This window comes from Nesoenas mayeri, assembly GCF_963082525.1.
Source record: "Nesoenas mayeri genome assembly, chromosome: 1".
NCBI classification, from domain to species: Eukaryota; Metazoa; Chordata; class Aves; order Columbiformes; family Columbidae; genus Nesoenas; species Nesoenas mayeri.
Window position 1 is genome coordinate 7,156,377 of NC_137541.1, and position 21,153 is coordinate 7,177,529.

The 21,153-nt window shown below is 41.1% G+C and overlaps 1 protein-coding gene across 3 annotated transcripts in view; it reads right to left on the bottom strand.

The window, feature by feature from the left end:
• The window catches only part of USP6NL (USP6 N-terminal like), a 130,348-nt gene that overhangs the window by 32,836 nt on the left and 76,359 nt on the right, over positions 1-21,153 (bottom strand). For 2 of the 3 annotated variants that reach the window (XM_080351779.1, XM_080351780.1), the window contains exons 5-6: positions 17,196-17,235; positions 11,655-11,735 (exon numbers count right to left, since the gene is read on the bottom strand). In XM_080351779.1, coding sequence (XP_080207905.1) covers positions 11,655-11,735; positions 17,196-17,235 — 121 coding nt within the window. Of the gene's footprint in view, positions 1-10,247; positions 10,733-11,654; positions 11,736-17,195; positions 17,236-21,153 lie in introns of those variants that run through there. The other variant, XM_080351781.1, reaches the window with a different exon arrangement.

Here is a 21,153-nt window from a genome sequence, read left to right on the forward strand (position 1 = left end):
ACTTGTTACAGAAAAAAAAATTACAATTATCTTAATTATCCTACCAAAGGGACAAAGTGTCTTCTGAGGGACTGGAAGTGATGCCACCTGGGGCCTCTGTTGAGGGAACCAGCAGAGGCACAGGGAACAAAATGGACATACAAGCCAGGACTTCAATTACTAGGAAGGCCTATCAAAATTCTATCACCTCTGCTGAGCAGCGTTTATTCTACAAATATTGGAAAGACTAGTCCAAATTTGGTTATTTATACAAAAAAAAAAAAGAAATTCTTAGTAATATTATTTCAGGACACGCCACAAGTAACTCGCTGGATTTACAAGCTATAAATGAGAATGGTGAAAAGTAATCAGCAATATCAGAGGGGCTTAAAGATTAGCAGTAAAAAAAAAATCACAGAATGTCAGGGATTGGAAGGGACCTCAAAAGCTCATCCAGTCCAATCCCCCTGCCGGAGCAGGAACACCCAGATGAGGTTACACAGGAAGGTGTCCAGGTGGGTTTGAATGTCTCCAGAGTAGGAGACTCCGCAACCTCCCTGGGCAGCCTGTTCCAGGCTCTGCCACCCTCAATGAGAAGAAGTTTCTTCTCATATTTAAGTGGAACTTCCTGTGTTCCAGTTTGTACCCATTACCCCTTGTCCTATCATTGGTTGTCACTGAGAAGAGCCTGGCTCCATCCTCCTGACACTCACCCTTTATATATCTGTAAACATTAATGAGGTCACCCCTCAGTCTCCTCTTCTCCAAGCTAAAGAGCCCCAGCTCCCTCAGCCTTTCCTCACACGGGAGATGCTCCACTCCCTTCATCATCTTTGTTGCCCTGCGCTGGACTCTCTCCAGCAGTTCCCTGTCCTGCTGGAACTGAGGGGCCCAGAACTGGACACAATATTCCAGGTGTGGTCTCCCCAGGGCAGAGTAGAGGGGCAGGAGAACCTCTCTGACCTACTGACCACCCCCCTTCTAATCCACCCCAGGTACCATTGGCCTTCCTGGCCACAAGGGCCCAGTGTTGGCTCATGGTCATCCTGCTGTCCACCAGGACCCCCAGGTCCCTTTCCCTGCGCTGCTCTCTAAAAAAGCACAACTGATTTTTGAATTCTCGTAAAACTGCACCGGTGTGTTGAAATGTATCCACACCAAACAAACGTGGGAGATCATAAAAAAACCCCACCAGACATGCCACTTCTAATGCTAACAGATTTCATATCATATTCCTAAACTAATAATCAGTTTGCTAAATGTATATTAAAAAATTTGCATGAAAACAACATATTCTAGTTATGGTTTCTAAGAATACAGACCAACTTACCAACACTGCATACAATTCTTAGCTGTGAAGTAGAAAATTAAATTTCCCATTCCTGACACACATAGTTTTTATTACAAATGGGTCAGAAGGAGATAACTCAATACCTGGTGTAACTACCGTAGTTATATAAACTACCAGTCTTGCCTCTGACATGTCACTGCTCTTGCACTCTCAGTGGTTTGGGTTCTTATCTGGCTTATTTGAAAACAACTCAGGAGCACTGACAATCTTCCTCGGTTCTCTTCTGATCTGCATCCCCTCGTGCTGCAGCATTTAGGAGCACAAAGAACCTCTAAATAGGTGAGATGAACCAGTCGTCCAAAGTCTTGGCTTTACGCAGTCAGGAGAGACTCAACGTAAGCAAAACTCAGAGTAATTGAATCCAAATAACTCTACAACACACGCAAAAAGGTATCAATCTTCTGGAGATGTGTCTGAGAAAAGGGAAACCAGAGAACTCTAACAAAGAAAATGAACCTTTCTCAAGTTCTGGTTTTACCATTATTTTAATGATGGCACAGAATGACAATTGGATTTAGAAGAGAACAAAACACAGACAACCACTAAGTATTCTTTGCATTAACCTACAATGAAAGAATTTCAACTGACAAAGCTAAACCTTCCTTAAAACAGTTACAGAAGTTATGTTTGCAACCTAAGAAATATTTTCCAAGAAATGTCCTCCTCAAAGATAGGATCTTTTCTTCTTTCTCACATGTTTCATGTCTCCAGTTTTGGAAACTTAACGAATCCCTCATTGCAGTAGATTTGGAAACCTCCTGGTGTTTGGGAACCTTTGAAGGTTTCTTTAACACCAGCAAGATATGTGTCTGGATTTTAGGATGTGTGACTCTTAGACAAGTATTTTCTGATGGAAATAAAACTTGGAAGGGTTATGACTTGCCTTTTCTTACCCCCTTTTCCAATGAAAAATTTAAACTCGTACAAGATGCAACAGAAATCCTGGGGGTTGCCCACAAAGAAAAAGCTTTTTAAAGAAAATTTGGCTGCTTTAATATTATTAAGATCACTTGAGTTGCAAAACCTTTAGTGTGAGCACAGTTATGTCAGTACAATTTATTCCGTACGGATAAAGAAGGCGGCACAGCCCTACAAACCACCCTTCTATGATGTACTTCCATACTTCCATGTACTTCCATACTCAGACCCACAGTACAGTGATTTGTACCTTGGTAACAAACATTCTTGCCAGTTCATTATCATTTTCTAACTCATTTTCAAATGTGTCCAACAACCATAAGGTTATTAATGAAGAGAACTGGTTGCAGAAGTAATTCTGAGGACGATTTTTGTTCTAAATGAGTATTTTGGGAGAAGGTCCAGTGGGCAAAGGCCAGAAATAATTTTTCATAATAATAGTTTATAGAAACAGAATTAAAACGAATTCAAATCATACAAAGTGAGGGGTTGTTTGGGGTTTTTCTGGAGTGGGAGATACAGCTGAAGAAGAAGAACAACCAATTTCAGACAACTTGCTTGCATTTACAGTTTTCCCCATCTTCTGAACTTCACAGACTAAACCAGCCAAACACTATGAAAAGCACTTTAAGTAGTAAATAAAGACTGATTTAGAGAATTGTGGAAGTGCCTTTAAAAGAAAAGTTTGAAAAATGAGTTGGCAAAAATGACCAGAAAGGACAGAGAGACCAGCAGTTTGATCAGCCTACCACACTTATGCCAAGAAAACACATGCCGTAGAAGGAAATCAAACATTTTCAGTAGATAAGATCAAAATTACTGCAGAATAAACCTCAATAACATTTGGAGCTTCTTGCAAACCACATTAAATCTGTATCCAGGTGACTCTGTTTCGAGTATTCTTCTATTTAGGCGGAGAAAGAAGCTCTCAGCCATTCCAAGTTGTTACCAGACTCTACATACAGACTCAACAGAACAGGGGACTAAGGACTTTATCTGCCCAGCATATGTGGGAGAAATGAAACTCAAGAACAGAACCTTTCAAGGCACAGGGTCCATTACAGAAGTGATATTGTGGTAACAAGTGTGTGTGATTTGATGTACAATGGAAAATTGGGAGGAGTGGCTGATACATCAAAGGGTTGTGCTGTCACCCAGAGCGACCTCCACAAGCTGGAGAAACGGGGTGATGGGAACCTCATGGAGTTCAACGAGGAGAATAGCCAAGCCCTGCAGCTTGGGGGGGAACAATCCTGTGCAGCTTGGCAGAAAAGGACCCAGGGGTCCTGGCAGACATCAAGTTGAACATGAGGCAGAAAAGATGACGGATGGGATCCTGGGCTGTGTTACACTCAAGTATTGCCAGGAGGTTGAGGGAGATGATCTTTCCCCTCTACTCATTAGTGGTGAGGCCACATCTGGAGTGCTGTGGCCAGTTCTTGGCTCCTCAGTACAAGATAGATATGGATATACTGGAGAGAGCCCAGTGAAGGCAAAGAAGATGAAGGGACCTGAGCTTTTCAGCTGTGAGGAAAGGCTGAGAGAGCTGTGATTGTTCAGCCTGGAGAAAAGAAGGCTTAGGGGGGGTCTTATCAATGGCCATGAGTACCTGAAGGGAAGGTGCAGGATCTTCTGAGTGGTGCCCGGTGACAGGACTAGAGGCCATGGGCACAAACCGACACACTGGAGGTGCCACCTGAGCTTCAGGAAACACTTGTTCACTGTGAGGGTGACTGAGCACTGGCACAGGTTGCCCAAGGAGGTTGTGGAGTCTCCATCCTTGGAGATATTCAAAAGCCACCTGGACGTGGTCCTGGGCAGCTGGCTGCAGGTGGCCCAGCCTGAGCAGGTTTGGCCCAGATGACCTCCAGAGGTCCCTTCCAACCTCAACCAGGCTGTGATTCTGTGAAAATTACGTGACTGCACTGCATCATGGGAAGTGTGGGGTCACGGGGAATCCACATACGCTTCAAAGCAAAGCTTATTTCTAATCAATCAGTCACCAAACAGTTAGAGAACACAGAAAAGAGCAATAAATTAACTAATCAAACATCTTTACCATAAGTACCATACTACTGCCCTCTACTGTCTTTTATTTCCATATGTAATGTAAGGTTGAGAAATGCTGGGTTGGGTCTATATACTTGTAGAACCTTAATCTACTTGTCTGTTCTCTCTGAATTAATAATTAAAATAAAAAGCAGAAAATTCAGCAAGCTGCTTTACTTTTTATCCTACTACTAGGGTGAGTCCATCTTTGAAAATTCTTTAAAATTAAGGCTTTCTTAAGATAGGAGCTCAAAACAAGATACAAAGATATAAACTCAGAGCTCAGATAATTGTTGTATGAAAACATGCATCATTAATAGAACGGTCTTATGGAATCTGGGCTGTTTCCACCTGCATAGGACATAGAAAAAAGAAAGTCATCCTTGGTAAGTTATAGTTATATAAATGCACCTTAAATAAAATAGAGGTTCAAATTTTGTACCACATCTAAGGTGATATTCAGCCAAGGATAGCTGCTCTGAGGTCTTAAAATTATTATTAAAACTGTTATTTTTAAGCAGATAGAACAAGTGCACACTAGACGAGGCCCTACCACCTGGGAATTCAAAAGGAGCTTCTCATCCAAAAAGAGATCAGACCTGTGAACTGCACATTTCCATTGTGAAACAAGAGAATATACAGAATTAATGAGAAGGTTTACAAAGGAAGAAGTAAAAGTCTCAAATTTGGAATATTCAAAATTAGACATCATCTCAAATAATGAAGTCCATAACATCTAATGTTCAATGGGGTCTCCATTAAAATAATAAAAGGAAAAGGGGAAAAGATACAACCTGTCCTTCCTTCCCCTGCCATAATCCCTCAAACTCATAAACCCAACTAGTTCCAAGACAAGAAATGAGGTCACTGTCACACAGCACTAACCTGAAGAGTGGAAACTGGAATTCTTGCTGCTATAAGGTATAAAACTGGTTTTCCTGAAAATAAAACTTTCTCAGCGTCCTGGTTTTGTTAAAAAACAAGTTTCTCTTTTAGTGAATTTGCCTGTCAGCTCAAGCTTCATATTAGCTGCATTTTCCTGGAAAATCAGATACATGCTTTGGTAAACATGGCAATGGAATGCAAAGTTATTGATAAGCATGGATGGACATCTCGCTAGAGGGGCAACGAGAAACAAGTGGCCAAGACGCTGACCAACTGTGTATAACATTCCATTCACGTGAATACTTCATATAAAAGTGGGAGATCACGAGGATCTCGTCCCTTTTTCCTTATGGCCGACATTAGGAGAGGATCTTGCTAGTCGTCCCTGCAAACTGAGGCCTAGTGAGAGACTGAATCCAGCTCCGGTTGGCTGCAGAGTCCAGTCCAGGACTTTGGGTGCCGGCTCTGCAGTTGCTGGGACTTTCAAGATCAGTTTTGTATATTTTGTATTATTTTCTCTATTCTTATCAGTAGCATTAGTAAAACATTTTCATTTTTCCAACTCTCTTCTCTCTGTCCTTCTTTTCCTCCCGATCGCCTGTCCTGAGTGGGAAGCGGGGAGAGGCAGTGGTAAAAGGGGGAAGTGGGGGGAGCGGAGGTTAACAATACATCTGCCAGGGTTTTATTATCACCCCGCAATCAAACCCTCGACACTCAGTTACATCAGCACGAGCTGCCCAAGGAGCAGAGGGACTCCGTGACCTCAAAAAGAATCAGCGATGAGAAGCATAAGAATTAAAATCTGAAGTCTCACAAGAAAGTATATTTATAAAGAAAATAAAGTATATTTATAAAGGCTGCTGCCATTAGAGGTTCTTCAACTTCTGTGGGTTGCATCAAAAGGAGAAAAAATGCAAATACAAGAGTTGCTCAATCTCATTCAAAAAAATCTCAGGAATGCGAAGAGGGCTCTTCATTACGGCTCTGTGTTCAGACTCCAAACTAAGTGGAGACTTGATTATATTCCGTGTGAATGCCAGAACAGCTGGAAATTGCCAGCTGCCCTGATCGTTTCTCTTCTTCCTTTCTCTCTCAATTTAGGCAACTTCAATCACAGACAGATGAAGGTTGACAGTGAAAGACAGAAATACTTTGGTGGAAATACTCAGATGGGATATAACATATAACAGTTTTATTTAATCTTGCAGGAAATTTATGATCATACTAAGTCAGGAAGGATTTACTATCTGCAGCAGTTGATTGTACTTGGGATTATGAAGGAGAATACAAATAGGTAATAAAAGCATAAGCTAGAGAAAGACCACACTGAAACGCAAGCTTTGCTGTCCTACAAAATTTCCTGTATAAGAAATTACTGAGGAGGAGATGAAAGCTTTGTTTTGACAAATATCAGTCACACAGAGACACAAGGGCAGTCACACACCTCACACACCGGTGTCTGTAAGAATCACGACGACTCCACCGAGAAGACTCCTAAATCCTCATATAGAAATCAAGAAGTGTTATACACGGTTATGGCGTTATACACAAGTTCATTTTTTTATGTCATCCTTCATTACCGCTAAATCATTACTCAAATATGACAGAGACTGGCACGTCTGGTCTCAGAGTGACGACTCTTCAGCCTCTTTCCAGTTCCTCATGGTCACACATCACTGCCCTCCATTACCCCTACCTCTTTTTGTTTTGTTAAGGTTTAAGCCCAGAAGTTCCAATGGGAAAACAGTATGAAGTTCCCAGGGCCCCCACCTCACTCTTGCTATACATCTTCCCCGATCTTTATTGCAGAAGAGTAAACTGAAGCATTTTGCATGCGCTCACACCCACCCCAGTGTGTTCATAATATCTCAGTAATTCTCCTTGTGAAGTTATGATGGGAAAAAAAATAAGGAAGCAGCCTATAGGCAGCTCTGCAAGAGTATGAAATGAAAACTGTATTTTGCGATTAAGTCTACGACAGTTTTAGATAATGTAATCGAATATATGGATTCATTTAGAGTATGAACAGATTTCTTCAAGCCAAAACTCTCAGCTGTATATTATGAATGCTCATGACAAATACGCTGTTTGAAGTCCTATACTTCTATGCACCTGCTCTATCCCTGGGACCATCACCTTCTCTTACTCTCTTTTTACCACCGCTGGTATCTCTCAAGTATGCCATTTTTCACAAAACCAAGCCATCACTACAATGATAACCCATAACCCTACCACATTATTACTTTTGGTGATGCTGCAATGTTCCCATCAGTGCTGTTGCTAAACAACACTGATTTCAGGAGCAGTCTGACTGCACAGAAACCATGGCAATGTCAGGTAAACTGAGTCTTTTAAGATTCAGCCTATTCATTTTCTTTAGCAATTTGTTCCCCTAGCGTTAACTACTTTATCCAATCAAGTGAAGACAGAAAACAAGAGTGAGGAATTGCTCTTGCAACTGTTGCTTCCGTGCTTCAAGATGGTGAGCACAGAAAGCTGGTGTATTTTTCCACAGAATCACAGAATGTCAGGGGTTGGATGTGACCTCAAAAAGCTCATCCAGTGCAATCCCCCCTGCTGGAGCAGGGACACCCAGATGAGGTTACACAGGAAGGTGTCCAGGCGGGTTTGAATGTCTGCAGAGTAGAAGACTCCACAACCCCCCTGGGCAGCCTGTTCCAGTGTCTGTCACCCTCACTGAGAAGAAGTTTCTTCTCATATTTAAGTGGAACTTCCAGTGTTCCAGTTTGAACCCATTACCCCTTGTCCTATCATTGGTTGTCACCGAGAAGAGCCTGGCTCCATCCTCCTGACACTCACGTTTTACATATTTGTAAACATTAATAAGGTCACCCCTCAAGTCTCCTCTTCTCCAAGCTCAAGAGCCCCAGCTCCCTCAGCCTTTCCTCACACGGGAGATGCTCCACTCCCTTCATCATCTTTGTTGCCCTGCACTGGACTCTCTCCAGCAGTTCCCTGTCCTGCTGGAACTGAGGGACCCAGAACTGGACACAATATTCCAGGTGTGGTCTCACCAGGGCAGAGCAGAGGGGCAGGAGAACCTCTCTCAACCTACTAACCACCCCCCTTCTAATCCACCCCAGGTACCATTGGCCTTCCTAGCCACAAGGGCCCAGTGCTGGCTCATGGTCATCCTGCTGTCCACTAGGACCCCCAGGTCCCTTTCACCTCTGCTGCTCTCTACACACTTTCTGCTTCCAACACACCTTCAGATAAAAACTCTGTGTGAGTTTTGTACAACCTTGAGAACATCACCAGGCTTTCCATTAAGAGCAGTGACAAATAATGTCTGACTTCGCACTGCATGCTTGGGAGGAGGCTGATGGTTTATTCTGTACGTTCTGGTTCACCTCTCGCAAACAATGGGAGAAAGAATACGAAAAAGGTCCTTGTTTTTCAAGTCTCATGTGCTCCATCAGAGTTCAACAGTCGGTGACAATTTTTCCTAGCCTCAAGCCAAGTTCATCCCCTCTATGAACATATTGGATTATTCCTGCCGCTATTTATAGCTCAGCCTATGGTTTGTTACACAAACTGAAGCTCTTTCTGCTCAGCTGATCTGCTGTACCTTCTGCACACTTGGTAAATAGAGGATTATTCAATTAAGTCAATGTATCATGCACTGACATCACCAATGGCTGATGAAGATGAGTGCTGCTGCTTAGACAACACGGAGCTATTGTGCTACCTGAAAAGCCATATTTAACATTCTCTTTGCAAACAAAGTAGCTGTTACAGGGTTTTTTGATCATCCCTTTGACTCGGGAACACACTTGATCTTCAAATCACCCAATCAACACACTAACGAAGAAAAGCCACAAGTTTAATGACCTTAGCTTCTCTTTCCAGAGAAGACGACAAGACAGAAAGTAGGATTAATAGAAAAACTTGGAAATATATTATTGCTTTTCCATGCATCCACTTCATATTTTAAGAAAATGAGGTTGCTTGCTTCTTAGTTATACTCTGAAAAACCATTAACCACCGGCTTTGGTATTTTTAACAAAAGTGGAAGACATGTAGCTACTAGTCCCAAAACTAAAGGCAGATCTAATGAGTAGGGGACATGCTGAATAGATTTCTCCCTTCACTTGAATTATAATATCTCAGTTCCCTGATCATCAGGCTAACAAATATTCTGGGCTCAGTCTCTCCCTTTAAAGTCCTTTGCTTTGCACACAATAATTTCCTAAGACAAAAGTAAAGGAGAAAACTAACGCTGCAGGCCACTCATCCTGGAGTGAGCTGCTCTGCTCTGGTCCTCAGCAAAATACAGGTGGATCAGCAGCATCGGAAAATACCAACAGAATCCCCAATAGGAAATGAAAGTTTTAAGCCCTACTGAGGAGAAGATGGAACTTGAATTTGTGTATTCTTCTCATAGTCTTATATTCTGTGCATTATCCACCAAATGGCCACAAGAACAGTTATGAAAAGCTCCCCAGAACAATGTTGGGAATAGAGCCTCTCCAGCAAGGTTTTTTCTCAGCTGAAATAACTTCCTTAACTTTTAGATGACCAAGACTACAGTTCTAGCAAATAAACTATTCACATGAAAATCCCTACCTAGCTTTCAAAGCAAGCAAAAGCACTTACCACTGAATGGCATACCTAACATAACTCACTTTCTGTCATTACCCCCAGACCATTATGTATTGTCTGAGTCAGATAAAAATAATTCTGTAACTAAAAATCCTCAAAGCAATTTAAAGATTATTAACAGGCAACTCACTCCTTTAAAATTCACCTGTAGCTTCACATGGAAAATGATTCTACTCCTTTTTTTAAGTCAAGCAATACTGTAGTGCTGCTGGGCACTGTTAAGTAGCTACCAATGTATTTCAGTTCTTCTCTATTGGCTCCAAAATACAAAAAGGTCTGAAGTATTCTATTCAAAAGTAGATCCTATTAATAACATCAAAAAAATTCACCTCTCTTGAAGATTATGAATGCTACATGGCAGATTATTCACTGAAAATACAGACTTAGCTTAAGGGGGGAAGGGCACTGAATGGCTTCCTATACTTTTTACCTTCTAACTTACTCAGTGCAACTTTTCTTTTAACAAAGCAACCAGTTAACTCGGGATATCCTCAGATATCTGTGCTGGCAAGAGTGATAACAAACATCACACTATATGTCCTATGTTATGATTAATCGGTTTCCTTGGAAGGTTATTTAAGGAGGTTTTGTACTGATTCGTGATTGTAAGATATCCCAGGCACTTCAGTAAACCTGGGCTGGAAAAAAGAAAAGAGGAAAAAAGAAAAACGAAAGCACAGAAGAGGGTTAAAAAAACACCTCATTGATCTTAATAAGACGCCACCAGTACCTCAAAAGAGTAACTTTAAATATTAATCAGTACAATAACCAGCATGCACAGGAATAAAAAAGTAAAGCTAAAAAATCATAACCCCTCAAAAATCAATTTGTGACTCCTGAAGAGTTCAGCTACACCCATTTAAAGGTGTCTCTTCAAAGTTTATAAAGATTTTCCTTTTCTTCCTCCTTCACATTCCCAAAGCATCAATCAAATACAACTTGTAGCTCTCTGCAAAGCGAGATGAGCAGGTCTGACACTTCATCTGCTCCACAGATTATCACAGAATCACAGAATGTCAGGGATTGGAAGGGACCTCCAAAGCTCATCCAGTCCAATCCCCCTGCTGGAGCAGGAACACCCAGATGAGGTTACACAGAAAGGTGTCCAGACAGGTTTGAATGTCTGCAGAGAAGGAGACTCCACAGCCTCCCTGGACAGCCTGTTCCAGTGTCTGTCACCCTCACTGAGAAGAAGTTTCTTCTCATATTTAAGTGGAACTTCCAGTGGTCCAGTTTGTACCCATTACCCCTTGTCTTATCATTGGTTGTCACCAAGAAGAGCCTGGCTCCATCCTCCTGACACTCAGTCTTTATAAATACATAAACATTAATGAGGTCACCCGTCAATCTCCTCTTCTCCAAGCTAAAGAGCCGCAGCTCCCTCAGCCTTTCCTCATACTGCAGATGCTCCACTTCATCATCTTTGTTGCCCTGCGCTGGACTCTCTCCAGCAGTTCCCTGTCCTGCTGGAACTGACGGGCCACAACTGGACACAACATTCCACGTGTGGTCTCACTCCCTATTTTGCCGACACATACACACAGTTTGCCGTGTGCTCCCAGTTCCAACTCAAGGGTGCAAGCACAATGCAGCCCAGCACACAATTACTACTAGGAATATGTCAGAGAGATGACACAATATTGCCCTTAGAAATTCCTTGCATTCGATCACCAGTTTTCTTGAATTACTATTATTGGGTTGTCACGTATTATTGCAATTTGGACGAATAAAAAGCCTTTTTCTTACAGTGTGATTTATTTTTTTCAGATCTCATAAAGAGACAATCTAATTTAAGGTTATACATTCATTCAGAAGCAATAGCTAATGCAAAAAGCAGCCATAACTTTACCTTTTCGCTATTCTTGTATTTTTCCCAGCTTTTCAGCATCTTAAGCCATTTCGTAGTTCTTTCAATTTCAAGGTGTTTTTGCTGAAAAGAAATGAGAATTTTTTAATCTTTTAAAGATCAATACACTTAATTATTTATGTATTTCTAAAAACATTGAGGAAAAGTTTATCACAGCATCATCCATTTTTTAGGCCATCATCTAAGAACAGCAACAGACAGTTGCATCAGTCCACTTAAAATATCCAAAAAACCAACCAAAATCGAGCAGAAACATTTTCAGCACTATGTAAAGTATCATATTATAGAAGAGGAGCTTAAGTACAAGATTTCTAGAAGTTTCTTCTCTATGCATGTTTGGTAAGCACAAAAAACTGCAATTTGATTTGATACTTGGTAAGTTTTCAGCCAATTTCTGCTGCAAGTTTTTATAAGTTAGTTGACTTCGACATGATGATCATCTTTACCCAGATTTGCCCTAATGCCAATGAATTGGTTTGCCAGTGGTCATACAAACCATCCTACCCTAAAAGGCACGAAGATAAAAAGGCACAAAATACATCAATCAAAATAAATACACGCAAGAGTGACAGTGCGGTAGCAGAAATAGGAACAAGTTCTACTTTTGGACACTGAAAGCCTTGCTATAGCTCTCAGCCTTGCTCAGTACATTTTTATGTAAATGGCCCTATATCTTAACATCAAGGATTTCTTCTGAAGGGAAGACCTATTTGCTTAAATTATATTACTGACAAGAACATTTCAGTAACAAAGCGATAAAATGAGAATTCAAAACAAACCCTATCATCTCAAAATGAACTTATATCAAGTAGTATCACATGTAGCATAATAAATATATGAATTCCACACATTATTTCTATTATATACAGCTTTCAAAGCATAAGACAATCCTACTATTTTAAAGACTGTCATTCTGCCTGTGAAAACCTTGTTACAGTTGCCATCAAGTTCTTGAATTTGAGAAGCCAATAAGCACTTGGAATTGGCTGGTTTAGTCGCTGGAATTTCAAGGCACTTTGGCTTTCCATGGCCAAAAGATCTGTATTTTGTTGGCTCCAATGATAAGATTATTAGTCCATATTCTTACACCCTGGGAAGTAGGCAAGGTGCCTCTAACTATAATACAAAGTTAATAGTTAACTGTATTAAACAACACTATTCCAACTCTTCCATGCTGCTTTGGAGCTGAGGATGAACATTGGAAAAGCTACAGCAGAAAAATGTACGTGTGTGGCTATTGCTTTCTCCTCAAAGATGAAGATAAGCAAGCATTTAGTTTGTTTGCAAAGGATGACCCGTGTACCTCCAAATTCAAAACCAGGGCTTAATAAAGACGGAGAAGATACTCTGATTCATATGGTTAGTGATGCAATCAGGTAACAATGTAAGAGTTTCATTTCAAAGCTCTGCAGGATACTGAAAATGTATTAATGCTTTCATTAACGTTGGGGGAAAATATAAAAGAAAATTATTACTTATTGCCTCAACAGAATTCTAATTTTACTTTTAGCTTTTACTCATCAGAATTCGTGCATTATTTCTTGGCTATCAATGCAACAAAATGGGCAAAAGGCTTCTTTAATTCAGGAGCCCAAAGATCTACACTTGTGGAAGTACAACTTGATGACTTTAGATCCACCCCAACCATGAAGTGTCCTAGAAATGAGTTGGTATTGGTTTTTCAAGTTATTTTTATTTGAATCCAACTGACATAAGCCTGACATAGAAAAGCGATAGGGAATGAAGTGCCTCTATTCTCTCAACATTATCTAACTTACTCATGTTACAATCAACTGCCCGCGTTCTTGTTCAGGTTCCATGGCTGTATTTGGCAATATCTCAACCCCTTGCTTTTTAATTATTTTTTATTATTATTATTTAAAATACTTTTCTAAAGAGTTAGGTTAGAGGGGAACTACAGAAAAAGCTATTACACTTCCCAGTTTCATAGGCTTCACAACACTGTTTCTGATTCTCCTCCACACTTGCAACCCCTTTAAGAAATGAGCATTTCTAACATCTCTAAAGCAGATGTTCTCTTAGTACAGTTTTGATTGCAGGAATAACATCGCTATCAAGTCAGGAAAGGTCTCTGCCCTCAACAGGTTGTTCAGATAATTGGTAAGAAAAATAAAACCCTATCTGCTCCCGCAGTCTTTTTGTTTGCACGTTTGATCTACTTGCAAGATTTTTGGTCGTCTGAGCCAGAAGCTCACTTCAATTGTGTGTTTGTTCAAGCTTTTATGTCTTCTGTGTCAATTTATCCCAGTTCTCAAGCGATGCTACTGTAGTCAAAAATAGCAATTATTTCTGTGTTCAGTTGTCGGAAACTTTTAGCTGTTTTTTCCTGGTCTGAATTATGTTCACTTTCATGTCTAACAGGTGCAACACTGAAAACATGGGTAGATCTGACGCGGCTCATTGCAGGGTGGATGGAGGCTGCTGACGCTCTTTCAGGCAAGTTCCATGTAGTTGTCACCCAAAAAAAAAATCCATTTGTTTATTTTATTTTACACTTTGAAGAATTTTTGCCATTGGGAATAACAGAATCCCTAAGAGAAGCAGAGAAGGTATCCTACTCTCATGTTAGTAAATAATTCACTACTGAAAGCAAGAAAGAATGAAGTTAAGTTGGCAACATCCACCTGTGCTGTAGCACGTGGCCTTCCTGGAGAGCAAGTGGGATGGAGCTGAGGCTTAAAGCAACGCTTTAGTAGAGGCCTCAGACTAAACCAGAACCCACCGAACTGTTCTCTGGAGAACTTATAATCAAGTAAACCAAAGACAAAACCAAACCAACTGAAAATGACTTAGAAAACATTTCATAGCACTTCAAAAACAGAGTCAAACACAGATTCCAGATTTTCTGAGGTTAGTTTTCCATCCACTTTTCTAGATGATCTTACCTCCCCTAGTTTTATCAGACAGGCATCTGAAGGTTAAGTAGTTCATAATGTAGGACAACGATTCGATGCATTTACAGAATCACAGAATGTCAGGGATTGGAAGGGACCTCGAAAGCTCATCCAGTCCAATTCCCCTGCCGGAGCAGGAACACCCAGATGAGGTTACACAGGAAGGTGTCCAGGTGGGTTTTGAATGTCTGCAGAGGAGACTCCACAACTCCCCTGGACAGCCTGTTCCAGCCTGTTTCCTCACATGGGAGATGCTCCACTCCCTTCATCATCTTTGTTGCCCTGTGCTGGACCCTCTCCAGCAGTTCCCTGACCTTCTGGAACTGAGGGGCCCAGAACTGGACACAATACTCCAGATGTGGTCTCACCAGGGCAGAGTAGAGGGGCAGGAGAACCTCTCTTGACCTACTAACCACCTCCCTTCTAATCCACCCCAGGTACCATTGGCCTTCCTGGCCACAAGGGCACAGTGCTGGCTCATGGTCATCCCATCGTTCACCAGGACACCCAGGTCCCTTTCCCCTTCACTGCTCTCTAAGCTGCTCTTTAAGCCACCAAATGCCCGGCAAGGTAATGAAGCATCAAAATTTATTCTGCATTCACAGTAATAATACCTATTCTGAAAGTATTACATATGTAAATACACACAGAGAAACCCTAGTTTAAGCTTTAAGTTAGAATGTATATGAAGAATCGAGATTCAAAATTCACAAGGATACTCAACCCTTCACATAAGTTGCAAACTGAATGAAAACATGACTTAGGAATATTTTTTAAAATTCACAAGTAAGGCAAAAGGCAAGCAGAAATAGTTCTGCCAAATACTTGAATTTTTAAAATATTGCACAGAAAGCTTTTAGTGCTACCCTACATTAACGTGACATGTTAATTATCTTATGAATGGTTTCTTGACAATTGTACAGATTCAGACGCTGCTGACAGTAGACAGATAAACCTCAAACCAGCAGAGGTCAGGATATCATCAGGAGTATAACCAGGAGTCTAATACAGCAGCATTACTGTGGTGACAAAAACAGACTAGACTTGCAATTTAACACTGATTCAATAAACACAGTTTCTATACTGACATTTTGTCTGAGACAGCATGAATACAATTGGGGACGGAGAACTGAGACACTATTTTCCCCCAATAATTTAAGGTTGACTATGAAGCCACAGTGAATCAGGGCTTCGAAACACATATACCACAATAATTGCAAGCTGTCTAATATTTATGCTCATAGACTCACCACCCTGCTGCGTCCTTCTGACAGAAATGAATTTATATATATACTCACTATGTTATTAAATGTAATGGAACATGACAGGAAAATGTAACTATTTGAGGCTGCGTATGCAGAAACACCAACACAAAACAAAAGGGACTCAGGAGTTCCCCTCTTCTGCAAGTTCTTACTAGCCCTATATTGAAGCCCAAAATAATTAATTTTCAGAAAAACTGCTGTTCTTACCACTCATGGAGCTGAGCTGCCTTAGGAAATGTGATTCTATCCCTTCCCTGTGCTGATTTGTGCAGCCAAAAGAGCCAACTTTAAACTTACAGCTTTAAATACTTTATCAGGAGTTTTCTGGTGATCCAGAAGATCAGTATGGACAACTCAGAAGGGTCTGGTGTTGCAGATCACAATGGGCCAGACAGACCAATGGGAAATGCCAACAGTGTCTAGGCCTGGATATGTAGAAATTCAGTTCCCAATGATTTTATTCATCGCTCTCCAGGTTCCCAAAACTTCAATTCCTAAAGTTCTGCACCAGCAGCAGCAGGATTTTTTGACTAGGCCCTGTTCCAGCTGCTTGGAGTCTTGCGTGTCCAGAACACATTTGGTTCGTCAACTGAACATTACAAGGGAGGTCATGACATTTCAGTGGCTGCCAGGATATTTGTCACCATTTCTCAAACCAGAAAAGCCCGCTATACTCTTCAGGGAAGGCAACGTGCACCTCGGCATCAAAGCCACCACCTCACTTGGACATTCCAGCCACCCAGCACAGCTGCTGACAGATCATGACACAGAGACAACAGCTCTGGCTTTTTCAGGGCAGAGTTGGGTGTGAGATGTTCAGTAGCTCAGTTTTCTTTATTAAGTTCTATGACGGGCAAGGAAATTCACGTCTCATTGTAACTAGTAAATGTAAGATCACGTGGGCCCCAAAGGATACGTGGGTGAGTTCACACAGCCCTTAGGGGACTTAGGATATATTCCTTTGGGAATGCAAAACACTAAAATGCTTCTACTCATTATTTCCCAATGATTTATATTCAAAAAGACACAAATCTGTAAGTGTTTACTTGCTAGTCAAAAAACTGGAAGATGCTGGGGGTAATAGCTTTGAACTAAAAAAAAAAAAGGGAGATTCAGGTTGGACACGAGGAAGAAATTTTTTACACTGAGGGTGGTGAGAGCCTGTCCCAGGTTGCCCAGAGAGGTGGTGGATGAACCATCCCTGGAGACATCCCAGGCCAGGCTGGATGGGGCTCTAAACAACCTGATCTGGGTGAAGATGTCCCTGCTTATAGCGGGGGTGGCACTGAATGAGCTTTGAAGGTCCCTTCCAACCCAAACCATTCTATGACTCTATGACTTACCTTTTCTATCGCTGCATCATGGACAGGAAGCTCCTCTGGACTGAAAACAAAGACAAAGTTCATATTACTCTTGGTTAATCTTGGCACAAAATCATTTCTGTATAGGTTCTTACGAGCAATCACGCACAGCAGCAATACATAGTAGTGAGTAAACGAGTATTCTGAACTTTAGAGAATTAAGACAATGACATACAGGAACCCTTGGAATTTATTTTTCCAACACAGACTTACAACATTTCAAGCACAGAACTACAATTATTTCAGCCTTAAGCCTTCTAAATCAAAGTAACCGCATAGCTTCAGCAGACAAGGATTTAACAGAAAGTTTATTTTATCTTTACTAAAAGAACACTGTGCTGCACTACTGAACTGAAACTTAAGTGGAATGTTTGTTTTGTTTATTAGATCATACTACTGCTAGCTGAAATAACCCTGAAAAGGCTTTTCCTTTTTTACTACTGTGCCTTGTGAAAGGGACTGAGACTCTGCTTGACTTAGGAGACTTAACTTCTGTTTTCTGACAACTCTGCAAAACTCACTGTGATTAACAGGCAGGAGGTGGTAGAAAAACAACAACCATCAGTTTTAGAAGTAGGTATCTAATTAATATTAAAAACCACAATCTTTTCACTTCTTACACTAACTCTAAAAAGGCAGGTTATTAATTAAAAGCTTAAAAAGCAGCCTTTGAACAGATACATTTTCAGACTTCGTATTGTTTTACTTTCATTCTGCGGGCTCCAACTTCTGTTTTTCTTATCAAAGAAACTTGTGTTTTTCTTATCAAAAGTAACTGGGCCACTTTGATGCCAAATGAGCCTGCCTTCCTTTCCCTGCATCATCTGTAGCTTCAGAAAACACAGCAGCTCAGCTGTAAGTAGCAAGACCCTCTGTTCCTGCTCTAGAGATCAGACAAATAACACCCAACAAAACCCTGTTTAAGAGACCAGAAAGGATGCACAATGTGAAATCCTTTAAAAAAATACATTTCCTACTGAGCCTCGATATTATGAAATAATTCCTACCCATACCATTATAGCTGTCTACAGTGAGGACGTGAAAACCCAGTGTTTTAGACCAGTATCAAATCTGTGTAAGGGCAAAAAAAGAACACTTGGGAAGGCTACGAAAGTAATTGTTGCAGCAGCTGATATAAGAACAGTCCGATGCTAAATGCTTGAATTATAATTGACTTCATTTATTCCATTTAAAAGATGCTGCTTCAGATCCAGAAGTTATATTCGAGTAACACAATATGTTTGAATTACTTCGCCTAATGGAAAAGTTTGCCCCAATCAACGCCGTTTTGATGGACACGCACATACAGTCAAAGTTTCCAGTACACAACCTAAAAACTCATTTAAAAGCCAAAAGAGTATTTCTTCTGAACAGCATTGCAAAGATTATAATGTATTCATTTAGAAGCACTTTCCAAGTATCTAAAAGTTTTCTTGAAGAAGAACACTGAAAAAAACCCCAACTAACATGTCTAGCACACTAGAAATAGGCTACTGAGGTTGCAACTGCTATAAAAAACATAGTATCATGTAGAGTCCCTTATTTTATCACAATGTAAGAATGAATTGCAATGACTTATTAAGCAATTGCTCTTTGGTTATTTTACCAGCTCCCATGGGTGTGTAAACAGAAGGCATGGCTGGATGTACCGAGCATGAAACAAAGCGCCTTTGCCATGGGAAGCAAACACCATGCTAAATCCCACTAAATGAATCCAAGAGCAAATGTATGGCCACATTCCCCATCTGACAGGCTGAGAGAGTTGGGGTGTTCAGCTGGAGAAGAGAAGGCTCTGGGGAGACCTTATTGTGGCCTTCCAGTGCTTAAAAGAGGCCGATAAGAAAGACGGGGACAGAATTTATAGCAAAGTCTGTTATGGCAGGACAAGGGGTGATGGTTTTAAACTAAAGAAGGAGAGAATCGGGCTGGATATAAGGAATATTTTTACACTGAGGCTGGTGAAACCCTGGCCCAGGTTGCCCAGAGAGGTGGTGGATGACCACCTAGGAGACATCCCAGGCCACGCTGGACGGGGCTCTGAGCAACCTGAGCTGGGTGAAGATGTCCCTGCTCACGGTAGGGGTGGCACTGGATGGGCTTTGAAGGTCCCTTCCAACACAAACTACTCTATGATTATTTCTTTAGCTACAGAACCATGTACTAATACCACACACCTCTATGTTTTAAGCCAGCCTCAGATTTTTATTCCCCGAGATGCTGCCAGCAGCCAAGCGCCAGGAGAATAGAGCAGAACCCAAGCAAATCGCCCCAGGCTGCTCAGAAACTCACTGGGCTGGAGCCGAGGAGCTCCTGGAGATGTTCCTCTCAGTTAACCACACTGCACTAACTACGCCCATGTCCTCACATACATAATATTTAAATCTAGCCCACAAGCACCAAGGGAAAGGCACGGTGGGCAAACTCTCTCAAACCCCTGAAGGTATTTTAAATAAATACATTTCTATTTAGCGTATGTGTTTTCTATGCAGAAGCACCCTATAGGACTTTTTTTATAAAAAGGATTGGGTGGAATCAGAGACAAAAATCAATTAATGCCTATTAATCAATGTAATTTTACTGTACCTTTTTTTTTCCTTTATAAGGATTAATCTCCCCTTGCTCCCCAGCCTAACCATTCTAATTTTGTTATACCTTCGTTATTTCTTTTAATGTTGAATCTTCTCCCATCATCCCCAGCCTATTTATACTTGTATTTTTCAATGTTTTTATCTGTGTACTCCACCAAGTAATAATATGAAGTAGTAAACGATATTAACTTAATATAGCCACATCCTGCCCTAAGATGACTACTTTCCTTTAATAGCTCAGTATTCGTTTAGGGGATACAGAGAAGAAGAACAGGACCGATTAATGTAATTAGCTTGGAACCATACAATACTTGATATCCAAAAGAGAAGTCACAGACAGCTTTTAACTGAAGTCACGTAGGTAAGGGCTCACTTAGCAGAAACGAAATCTTAACACCATTGTCCTCGACAAAGAAAGATCCAAACTAGGTAAACCCACCTGTTTAATCAGACCTGAATAAAGAATCATTACATCTGGTATCTGCCTTTGCCCCAGGCAGAAAGACTCCAGCCTCCCACCTCCACAGCCCACACTGGAACCTCAAGGGCTCCGCCAAGCCGGTCTGGTGTTCCAGCATCAACAGAAAGCTCTGAAGATGATGTCTACAGGTTTGGGAGCTGCAAAATGCTGAGACCAAATCATAAATCCAACAAGGAGCAGCGACTGCAAGCACTGGAACAGGCTGCTCAGGGAAGTGGTGAAGGCACCATCCCTGGAGGGGTTTAAAAGAGACATAGATGAAGTTCTTAGGGACATGGTTTAGTGCCAGTGTTGGGTTAATGGTTGGAGCCGATCATCTTGAGGGTCTCTTCCAACCAAAACGATTCCATGACCACACGAAGACATGCTGTGTTTCCTACCAGAAGGCTTCTCAAAGACGTTGCAATGGGAGGAAGCACCAGATTCCAAGGTTTGACTGGAACTCAGGACCTCCACCTGTGGTCCTCACTGGTGCTGACCTGCAGCACCAGCCCAAAGTTATCTTCCTAATCTTTCAATCTGGACTATTACCACCTTCTGGCCTATAAATTCAGAGAAACAGGATTTCGCTTTGAAGAATAAGGCCTTGCTTGAAAATGCTTCTATATATTAAATTATAAGTGATAAATGGATTTACTTCTTTAAATCCACCACAACAGCTAACACAGGTTTTCATGAATTTTTCAAGGTAACTTAAAAGAAATATTAGTCTTAAATGCATCAATATCTGACACTTCAGAACATTAACCATGCAGATCTATGGTTTTAACCATTAAGCTATGTGTTGTGATCAGCTTCTTCAAGTAACAGTGGTGGTTTAAATGACCTCAAAAAGTCTCAGACTTAACAAGCTTACAGTCACCTACCCACT